At 40.0% G+C, this 12,001-nt stretch overlaps 1 protein-coding gene across 1 annotated transcript in view; it reads right to left on the reverse strand.

Annotated features, from left to right (window-relative positions):
* The window catches only part of mast4 (microtubule associated serine/threonine kinase family member 4), a gene marked incomplete in the record, with an annotated part of 175,348 nt that overhangs the window by 13,273 nt on the left and 150,074 nt on the right, over nt 1-12,001 (reverse strand). Inside the window, 5 exon segments of the mRNA XM_037692599.1 lie at nt 85-311; nt 675-875; nt 5,245-5,459; nt 8,321-8,442; nt 9,116-9,225. Of these exon segments, the coding sequence (XP_037548527.1) occupies nt 85-311; nt 675-875; nt 5,245-5,459; nt 8,321-8,442; nt 9,116-9,225 (875 nt within the window).

The raw sequence follows: 12,001 nt of genomic DNA on the forward strand, positions 1-12,001 counted from the left end.
TATTATGCGTTTCCAACATAGTATAGTGAAATAATGGATTTATTGATTTAATTTTAATGTTTGTTTTGTTTGTCACCTCCTTACCCAGACCATGTGATAGACGGTATAGATGTCACTGTCACAAGCGTACACACGGATCGCCCTCAATGTGAAGCCAAACTTTTTCCCGGAGCTGTGGATGACAACGGGCTGCCGTGGGTTGGCACCGCAGAGAGAAAAGTCTCTGCTTGGAGAAGAGTCCCTCGAGGATGGGTCTGAGGAGAAGGAGTGAGGAGACAACGGGCTGGCCAGAGGAGATGCCCCCAAAACATCTGGGAAAATAAAAACAATCACCACTTGAGCAGATTATTTTTATTAATCAAGAGCTAACCTGGTTCTGAAGCAAAGACTGAGTAGATGCTGTGAAAGTAATCAGATTTTCTCTCCCAAGAGTACAGACTTTTTGCTACAAATGTACCTATAGCTGTTGTTAGTAGTTTGGACTACTTTGGTGCTTACTGTCAAACTGTAAAATGGAACTGGAGGTGTCACAATGGGACAAATCTGATCAGATACATAAAGTGCTGTCTTTGAGTTATTCAATTACTCATAAATCAGACAAAGTACTTTGAAGGAACAACATTTTATAAGAGGTTAAACATATGATTGTGTTGTTATTTTGCTGATGGACATACCCCCTGGAATCATTAAAGAAAGGGCTCCAGTTGAAACAGATTTAGAGACTTTTGCCACAGCTTCAGTCTTCTCTACAGCGTTCTCTGGTCGCAGAGACATTGGCTGAGGCTCCTGGTAGGTGGAGGAGTGACTGTTATTGTCGGGGATCTCTGCACCCTCACCTCTGCACGTCAGCTGGTCCAGATGGTCAGAGAAACTTCCTAGTTATTATAAAAGATGTGCAGGAGTTAGGCTCACAATTACTGCTAAACAATCGGGTAGGAAAATGAAGAAACTTCATACACTGATGGAACACACATCAGAGGCAATGAGGGGTTCAGTGTCTTGTCGAGGGACACTTCAACATGTGACTGCTGGTGGAGTCGAACCCCCAACTTGGAGGACGGCTGCTCTAACCACTCAGCCGGCTTAATCTTGGTAGATTTAGCTACCGTATTTTTTTGGCCTATAAGTCACGTTTTTTTGCATAATTTGCATGTCCTGCGACTTATAGGCCAAAGCGACACATTTATGGAATTTTTTTCCATATTTATAAACCATTTTTTGGCTGAGATATGACCATTTCCATTCATTCTGACCAAAAAAAGTTGAACACTACAATTTTCAACCACTAGATGGCAGAAGAGTAGTAGGACATGCCGTTGTATCATGTAATAGGTAAACGTGGCTATAATGACAAATTCAAAAAAGTTCAAGCCAAAAACAACTGGACTTTACTTATTATACTTTATTATTTTTGTCTTGAACTTTTTTGAATTTACCATGTCCTGGATGACTGAGAATTTTCACCAGCTATTAATGACACAATCACCTTGCCATAGTACCCCCACCTTCGTCCAGCTTGCCTGGAGCAAACGTCAAATTAGCTTCATTTTGCTGCACCGCCCCAGCAAAATGAAGCTAATTTGACCATTAAAGTGCATTTATTGAGTAAAAGTTCAACTGAGACACACTTTTGCTATAATGTCGAGCAAACAAATAATTATTTTAGGTGCTTATCTTGTTAAATTTCTAAGAAATGTGCAGCTTTCCTCTCAGGCTCTGATCGAGGTGGCAGCTTCTGTTTCTCCTGCCCCGTTTTTTTTCTTCTTCCTGCTCTGCTCTCTGTGTGTCTGAAGCACCTGGGTCTCATCTCCCGAACATAAATTAAGAAGATTATGGATTTGGTATCGTGGGCGTTCAACTCTATTGATAAGATTTTTTCATCAAAGCGACAAGGTCCTGGAGAACCGGCATGTCCAGCTGAGACTCACGCTGTGGGGTACGTCATGGATTTGTGGGGAGTGTGGCAATTGATGTGCATTACAGTCCTGTCTCAGGAGGATGTTGAAGACGTTTACATATTTGGACTTGTGATAGCAGGGACTCTGCTTTTTGGCATCGGCGGGGCTCTGTTTTATTGACTTTTGAAAAAGACATCGGCAGCAGTTTTGGCCATGGAAAAGCTTCAGAGTCAGTGTGAAGGTCTGGTCCTCGCTGTGGGAACTTTGAATCGTCTGGTCTACGAGCTTAACCGTAAGGTGGAGGCGATCGAGAATCGCAGACCACCTACGGCTTCTGGGACTTGTCAGCGTGGTGGGTTCGACCTTGAAGGAGACTCATAGCATGGATCAGTGGAATGGAATCCCACAATTAGGCTTTTTCGGAACCAGAACGCCCAGATGGACTCAAGGCTGAAAGAAAAAAATCTGTCTGCCTGAAGAAAAAACAAAAATCAAGCTTATCTGAATCAGACTCCCAACGGCCTCGGAGACAGGCTGACTATCAAATTTCTCCTGGGACATGAGTACCCAAGGACAAAAGCTTCATCTATCGCGCACCCCCCCTCCCCCGAGAACTTTCTGTGCAAGCTTATCAGAACTGCTGGCTGGAACAACATCTTCAGAAACTGTGGCTGATCTGAAAAAAGCTCATGGACAAATCTCAACACCTCGATGTCAAATGCAAATGTAATCATGTTTTAATTGTGCTGCTGGTAGAGTTTTTTGATGTCTCAAATCGTGTCCTGATAGACAAGATGTGAAAGATCTTTTTTGTAATACCACTATTTACCCTCATGTTTCTCCCCCTTTTCCTATCGAAGATTATTATCTGATAAGGATAAAATGGCCGCGCTCTCCTGTAGTTGCAGCTTCGTGCACTCCGTCCATCTTTCGGCATGGATGGCTGATTCTGTGGCTGTGATCATCTCCACCAGAGGAATGCTACTTGGTGCAACTGCAAAGTTCAGTCCCCTGACAAGAATCTCTGTCTCCGGCTGGGTGAGCTTCTGTCAGATAAATTCTTCACCCACTTTTCAGTTGCCCTGGCATGTACAGTAACTGTCTACTGGAGTGTTGTCCTACACTGAATGTGTTATTGGAATTGTGATGGTGTTGATGAGTTATTAGTAAGTTAACCTTGTTTTGTTGTCAAGTCTTGGACTTGACATGCTGTGCTAACAAATAATTGTTTTTAAGTGTTAATCTTGTTAAATTCTTGTTAAAGTCCTCCCGTGCACGCTCTCGCGGCCGCCATTTGGCAGCCAATCAATTTTTGGCCCACATTTCCGGGTTGTCAGCAGTGACGCCTAACAAATGTGATGCATCAGCGGTGAAGCATAATAGGCATGATGTATACGGCAAAGCAATGTATTTATATATTTTCCCACTTTATTAGACATATTTGGACTGATGCGTCTTTTACGGTGGTGCAACGTGTACGGCAGAAAACACGGTACCTGGATTATTGAGCATGCATCAGGATGTGTTGTGGTGAGGTTACTGGACTGTTGATATATTTATACAGTGGAAAACAGCCATAAATATATAAATAAATAAATGCACAAATATTCTAACACAGAGAACACTAAATTACAATTGTCAATCCTAATAAAGAAATGTTTAAAAAATTTTTTTACAAAAAGAGCAATTCTAATTTAAACAACACGTTTGTCCTGTTTTGTACAACTGAAGGTCTTTTTTGTTGTTATTTTATGACTTTGAAACTACCGAGTTTTATTTATTTATATTTACAAAGCCATCAGCCATCAGCATTTATAACATCTCTTAATGAAATGAGGATAACAAGTTACAACAACAAATAATTTCCCTCTGGGATTAATAAATTATTTTTGAATTGAATTGAATTAATGTTGTACAGTGTTATATTGAGAGACATTTTGTAGAAAAACAATACAGTACTGTGCAAAAATCATAATTCATTATTTTATTTTTTATTCATTGTTTTTTTAAGAGTTTCCGTAATCTGTGAAATTGGTCTTCATCAAAAGTTTAATGGAGGGAGGTTTAAAACTTTGCACAATACTGTGTATTAAAGTTTTTGCCCCACAATGCAACTATTATGACCTCTGACCTCTTGGTTTACCCCCGTTTGAACTCTTCCCCAAGAAAGTATCAAGTTTGCCTTCATAATGATGATCTTATATCTGGTATTTTCTCCTGGCCAACATATTTACACTGACTTGTTTTTTTCTTTAATTATCTTCATATATTTACTCTCCACAGAGTCAAAACTAATCCATCCGACACCAAAGTTCTTGCTCAATAATCCAGGTAAAAATCCAACAACGTTCAGTCAGGTCATCTGGATGGTTCCTTTTGTTGCGGAGACGTTTCGACCTTCATCCAAAGGACTTCTTCAATACATCTGACCTTGCATTCTTCCCTCTCTTCTCTCTCTACTTCCCTCTTTGGACTCAAAATAAATCATTCTGGTTTAATGAAATTTGTGGTAAATGCTAAATTTCTATGAAACGTGATAGTAGGATGTTGGTACATAAATGGTTTCTTTCCAGGTAGGTAAATAGGATTGTCATCCGTAAGATGATTTAAAGTGTTTGATGCACCAATCTAGCAAAGTTAATTGTGTTTTATTACGACTTGATCAATACAGTGGTCACGATGCGTAATCTTACTTTTATATACAGTAACTGTATGAAGTGAAAGTGTAAAAGACAAAAACATTTCCAAGGTTAAGACCTATCTTTCTGAAAATCTGACTCATGACAACAGTCATCACCTGAGTGGCTGCAAGTCAGATTTGTTCAGTCTGATGCTGCTCATGTCTTCACTGGAACTTAGTGTAAACATCTGATTCACCTGCACCTCCCCTGCGTTAAGTTATTTATTGTTGTCTGTTTCTTATTTTGTTAATTTAGTAAAAAAAAAAAAAAAAGCTGTTTATTACTTAAAGTTGAGACTGAAAAGTTTTTTCTACAAGTCTGCAGTAATTGTTTTATACAAGTTCCAGCAGTAATCTGTTGTATTCGACAAATGTTATCCAGCCAAAGTTTACTGATCCAATCTGAAGATAGAACCACCAACACTTCAGTAGTGAGGAACATTCTGACCTTTGTAACAGACGGCTGAAACCATCATCTTTGGCTAGACTTAACTCACAAAGCATCCAGTGACCCTTTTGGGCTGAACTACATTTGGCCTAAGTTAGTTGTAATTTGCAAACTAAGCCTGCTCACAACTTCACTCAGTTCGAACTAAATACCATAAATTAGAGGTCGACTGTTCTGTGAGTCTGAAGTCAAGTTCTTTCCAACTCTTTACTTCATACCAGAAAGCGTGGCATTGCTGCGGGTGCTGCCAGGTGTGGTGGCGTCAGGTTCATCTTGGGGAAGCTCTCCAACAGATAAGGACACCTTGCTGGGATCACTGAGGCCTGATGTGTCGTCACCTTCATTCTCAGCAGAGATGGCAAACTTTGGTAACAAACTTGGACGAGGACGCTGGTTTGTGCTCTCCATGTCTGTTGATAGTGACAGCGAGGGCCTGGATCAAAGAGACAACAGGTTCTCATGAGGTGAACAAACTCTGTTAGCTTATGTTTAATTACTGTATGCTGCTGAATGTGAAAAGGTGTCTGTGTCTGTTCATCTTTTGGTAATACATCTTACGAACCACTTGAAGGATTTTAGTAAAAGTAATCGTTGGATGGACGTATTTACAACTGATTAACTTTTTAAGTCAAGTCCTATCAAGTAGCTGCTGCTCCAAGATAAAGTTATAAAACACAAAAATGGCTATAACTCATTTTTTCCAGATAGTGAACTAAAGTTTGTGGTAGTTTTAACTGGGAGCCATCCCCAATTTGTACTTTGAGAGCTGACTGATCACACAAGATCTATTTTTAAAACTTTGCCTCTACCTACTGGAGTCAACTCTGGGTCTATTATTAAAACACCTCATGAACCATTGTATGACGTGTATTAAAACTGTCAATACATAATCAATGGGTGTACATCTGCAACCAAATAACATTTGGAGTACACCCAGTTCAATAGGGCTGCTACAGTAAACATTTTTGAAAACACAGATTTGGCTATAGCTTAGTCAATTTTATAGAAATTGAGCTAAAATCTGATGTGGTGCTTGCTGAACATGGTCCTCAACAAACATCTACATAACACACAACATGTTTGCAACAAACTATGGCATTAACTGTTAGTTTTTACTGCCTGTCCTATTAGACAATTTTAACCCTGGTTAGATTACAGTATTTAAAAATACAGGATTCCAGTTGGATGTATTGGTAGTGCTAGAAAAACCTGAGGTTACCTGAACGCATCACCTACAACAGCACCAGTGTGTGCAAGTGGGAGACGAAGAAGAGAGAGGAGAAACTCCATGTTACCACAAAGCATGCTGCTTACCAGGTTAACATGATTAGAGGGTTTCGTGAACACTCTGATAGAGCTGCTGTTGTGGTGAACTCCAAACAAGTACCTACCTCGAAGATGCAGGGCGGGCTGCAAAGAAACTGGTCCACATGACATGATTTAACCTTTTTTTTTGGCTGCAGAAGAGGCTCCACCGGAAGGTTTTCTGGAACTTTTAGAGCTATTCTGGTGAGTTAGCTTAATTAGCTTACTTGGCACCATCAGTCCAGTTTGATTCAAACTGGTGCCAAGTAAACTAACTGCAATCTGTCAACAATGGTGTACCACAAGGCTCATTCTTAGGACCCACACTCTTCACAATCTCCATAAGTAATGTAGGTCAGATCATCCCTGATGCACCCTTACATTTCTAAGCTGATGACACAGTTGTTTATTGTTGAGCTAAAACAGTTGCTAAGGTTCTCCAGCTTTTAAAGTCTGCATTCAGCATCATCCAGTCAGATTTGTTCTGTCTCAAACTGGTGCTAAATGCTGATAAAACCAAAGTGATGTTGTTTTCAAACAGGAAGTCAGTACCAGCAGTCCTTTCTTCTATCTTATCGACAAACGGTGCTCCTATTGAGTTTGTTGATTCTTACAAATACTTGGGTATCTTGGTTGATTCACGTCTCTCTTTTAAGCCCCACATCGAAAACTTGGTAAAGAAATTGAAAGTAAAACAGGGTTTCTTTTTTAGAAATAGATCCTGTCCAACTCTGAATGCTAGGAAACACCTTGTAACTGTGACTTTCCTTCCCTCCATTGATTACAGTGACATTATTTACAAGAATTCTTCTACAAGAACCCTGCAGATGTTAGATGTTGTCTATCATGGTGCACTAAGATTCATAACTGGCTGTGATTATCATACCCACCACTGCACCCAGTATTCACTGGTTAACTGGACATCATTAACTTCACGCAGACTCTCTCACTGGTACATTTTTATCTTTAAATCACTTCTTGGTCTGCTGCCTTCATACATCTCCTCCTACATGTCTCTGCGTGAGTGCAGCTACAGCGTGCACTCTCAGGACATTATTACCTGCAGTGTTCCCTCAGTGAGGACTGAACTTGGCAAAAGGGCCTTCTCCTACTCCGCTCCTGTTTCCTGGAATATCTTACAAAATGACCTGAAGCTCTCGACCTTGACCTCTCTAAGTGATTTTAAACAAATGGTTCATGGCAAAACCCAACACAGACATGTTCCTGTTTTTAGTATTTTATATCGCCTTATAATGTAGCCATTTTTGTTTCATTTTTATATAATTTCTTTTTACGTTTCATTTAATATGCTTTTTATATGATTGTCTATTGTCGTCTGTACTTCATCTGTGTTCTTTGTTTAAATCAGGTCTCTCTTGTAAACGAGTCCTCGTGACCCAATGAGACCAACCTGTATAAATAAAAGTTGAATGAATGAACCTGGGAAGCAGCATGCTTTGTGGTAACATGGAGTTTATCTCTCATCTCTGTCTCCCACTCACACGTGCTGCAGATGATGCGTTCAGGTAACCTTGGATTTTTCTAGCACTACCGATAGATCCAAAGAATCCTGTATTTTTAAACGCTGTAATCTAACCAGGGTTACAAAAATATCATGAATCACATCATGGAAGTACATCTACACCATTTTAAGTTTTGGAATCAGTGCAATTAAGTATGGCTACTGTAGCCAATCAACTTATTTAAACCAAATATGGCTATAGTGCAGTCAAATTTTCTGATGTTGAGCTAAAGTTGGATATTTGTAACAGCAGAGTGTCACCATCGTAACAAACATTAATAGAATGTGCAACATCTTACAGTATCACTGGACACTGAACGCAAAGTTATTTTAAGGTTTGACCAAAATGGCTCTAACTCTGTATCTTCTCATCACAAGGAGTGTTTAGTTTAAAAACATTTTTTTAAGAAATGTTTGTCTTTTTATTAAATCTGCTTTATTCCATGTAAAGATGGAGGTACTTGTACATTTCAGGAAATTCTGGTGTCCAGCTGAGGGAGTCCACAGTCAGTGGGCTCTCAGTTTTCTTCTCTTCCATCTCTCCTTTCTCCTCCAGATGTCCGCGAGACAAATCCAGGCTGCTGTAAACCTGGCAACCAAAAAGTATTCACTTCAATATGTGAAGATTAAGTTATAAAATGTTCAACACCTTGAGATTTAAACAAGAACAGGAGCAAATGCTCTGGAAAAAATACATACTGAGCAGTAACTGGGACCTATCATTCACATTATAAGACAAGATAGAACTTTATTGATCCTGCAGGAAATTATGTTGCCTGTTATCAAGTGTCTCAGAAACATGAAGCTTAGCTGCAGCAGATGGAAAAGATTTGCTGAAGCTCAGCATGTACACAGACAGCTTGCTGCTTCTGAGACGTGCAGGGATGTTTTTTCTTGACGTGAGGGGAGCACTGCAATGCAGCATCACTCCCAGCTGGAAGGACTGTACAGACTCGTGCACAGAGTCTCATGCACAGTGCACTTCATGCACTGCTGTGAAACAACATTGGAAAACACGATTAAAAGGCGGAAAATGTATGCAAAGCCCAAGTCAATGTTTAATAGTGTGGGGGTAAGGACGAGTGAAACTAAGGTTTCCAGACGCAGATTTCCATATGAAACACCAAGAACTTGTTCTTCCTTTCAGGAGTAAAAGATGAGGACAGATGAGGCTGTCAGCTCATTTACATTCCTAATGGTTTTGGTGATGCTCATATATTACCACGAGACAAATAAACACAGGAGGAAGGTTAGGGACACACCTTAGAGAATCTATGAGAGCAAGAGGAGAACTGCCGCAGATCCACGCTGAAGTCTTCATCATTCGTGTCATCTTCCTCAGTCTCCAGGTGATGGTATCTCTCAGAGCGAGCTGAGAAAGACAGGTTTACTGTTCAGTTTTATTTTTCATTACTGCCTGTTAAAGGAGGTGAAGGCAGAATTCAGCGTTATGCCTGTGTGTTCATGTGGCTGTTGGCAAATTATTCCATCAAGCTTTGGAAAAAAAATTAATTTGCAAAAAGTAATAATCAAATGTACATCTACAAATAATTAAATTATGAAGTGAAACCAGTGAAAAACGCTGCCACAGCAACCTGACCTTAAAAAACACAAAACTGTTTTAACTCGGTCAAGTTTCCAGATCCTGACCTACATTTAGGTGTGGGGGTAGCAGAAACAGATACCCCACACTTCTTCTGAGAGATTGCGCAGGATCTTTGTTAAAAATTTGCCAATAGAAATTGAGGAAATGCTAGGGCTTTAATTACATTAGCTTATTATAAGTACAGACGAGGCAGGTTTGAGGCATGACGGGTAGAAGATGAGATAAAACTTTATTGATCCTGCAGGAAATTGTTGTGCCAGAGTTTCAGTATTTTCAAAATATATATATTTTTAATTTATCCTTTATTTATACAGGTCTCATTGAGTCACGAGAACTCATTTTCAAGAGAGACCTGTTTGGGAGCACATGGTGGGGGTTAAGGGCCTTGCTCAAGGATGCAGAGAGGGGTAAAAGAGGGTGGAGGAGGTGTGGGGGTTTCACCTTTTCCACCCACATTTTGATGTGGACGGTAGTTGAACCTGCGACTTTCCGATCACAGGCCCATCTTCTCTAACCTCTGCGCCACCACTCCCAATAAGTATAAAGGAACATACACAAGGAATCACACAAGACATAAAAATAACAGAATATAAAAATACCAACAAGGCAGTTTTAGTTCTAGCAGGAAAGGAAGAAAAATCTTTAAAGCAGAAAACAAGATGCCGGTGTTTAGAGTAGAGCTGCGATTTTTGGCCCGAGCCCTCGACCCAACCCAAAATTCAGGTAGAATCAAACCAGAAATTCGGGCTGGGTCGGGACAAAATTATGCGCTTGATGGGCGGGCCGAGTCAGTCTTGGGCCTTTGATGCTGTTTTACGAATTATACAGCACAAGAAAACTAAATAAGAATACACAATATAAAATTGTGTTAATCTAATTGAGGAGGAGGCAGTAAGTTTATATGTTGAGGATGAGAAAGAAATAAAATAGAGTGCCGATGTTAATCAGACTGAACAGAGAGAGTAGCGCCGGCGCATTGTGTAACAATTGCGTATGTGGCCCCGCCCACCCTGCTTTGCTTTTATCACACATAGGATTTGCAATTGACCCACAACAAGCAACATAATGGAGCTGGAAAATATTAAACAAAAGCTAAATACAGGAGAACTCACTCTACAAACCCAGCACAGTGAAACCTGCTGACGTGTGTCAAGTCAGGTGCACGCTCAGGTCCGACCGGCCGGTTGAAAGAAAAACGTAAAAAAAGTCTTAAGCTTCAGATGGACAATGGGATCATCAGCCGTGTGCATCTGCTGACTGGCCGGTTGTAAGAGGTAAAAAAAATAAATAATTCCCGTTAAGCTTCAGATGGACAACCGGATCATTGGCCGCGCGGGTCCGCTGACTGTCCGGATGGATCACTGGCCGCGCGCATCTCCACACCATGCTGTTATCTGCAGTGAAGGAAGTTGCAGCGTCTGATGCTACAAAACCCGAACCGAGCAGCGCGTTCAATTAAAATAGCCTTGTTCTGTATTTTTCCAAATAATTTTGCTCTAAAAATATTTTTGTTTATCTGTATAATAGCCTATCTTTAGAGTTGATTTTTTTAGGCTATACCATACCATACCAATTTATTTATAGAGCACTTAAAACAGCAACAAGGCCAACCAAAGTGCTGTACAAAAGAAAACGAACATGCACAGCGGACAGGAAAACATAAAAAATAGAAACACAGATACAAATAGCAGCAGAAGCTAACTAAAATGGCAAACAGAGTAGAGTACAGACCGGACCAAAACAAATCACAACGTGGTAAAGGCTATATGATTTGTATGTTAATATTCATTTGGTGAAACAAGAAATCTTATATCTTCCTTTCTTTGAAATACGTTTTTAAAACCATCATGTCAAATTGATTCTTACAAAAGCAGAAAAAGCTTAATTTAAAAAAAATTTGGGTTTTTTTGGGTTTGGGCCTGTAATTACAGTTAATTTGATCGGGTCGAGTCGGGCTCGGACAAAATGCCTACAGGCCCGGGCCGGGTTGGATTTTTTTAGGCCCAAATACAACTGTAGCTTATAGAGTGCTCTCAGAGTGACTCTCTAATTCTTATAGAAAACAAAATTAACACATGAAAGCTCCATTTACTTAGAGGCCTTCAGCAGAGCTTCCACATGTCTTGACCAGACATGTCATTTATATGTTATAATATCACACCTGAAACATGTTAATAAGCATTAATTAAAAAAACACACATCATGTCCTCAACAGGTGGATAGAAAACTGAGACTTAGATTCACTACGATAGAGCAATGTTTGATGTTTGTTTATGTTTGTGGGTTATTTACGTTAAATGCATCCTGGCTACATTCAAAATGAGGCAAGTCACTGTCTCACATGACTGATTAAAATAAGCTGGACTAAACGTAAACCTCAGCAACAGAACACCTACATGTCTTTTGTAAAGACTGCTGTCTTGAATTATTTGAACACATAAAAAAATAAAGCCAAGATGATGATGAAGAATCAATGAACAAAAGCTTGTAATGAAGCGTTTGTCACCTGCCAATAAGTCCCCCCCCCCCCCCCCCCCCCCCC

The sequence above is a fragment of the Nematolebias whitei genome, chromosome 18 (assembly GCF_014905685.2).
Source record: "Nematolebias whitei isolate Nwh7 chromosome 18, NemWhi1, whole genome shotgun sequence".
NCBI lineage: Eukaryota > Metazoa > Chordata > Actinopteri > Cyprinodontiformes > Rivulidae > Nematolebias > Nematolebias whitei.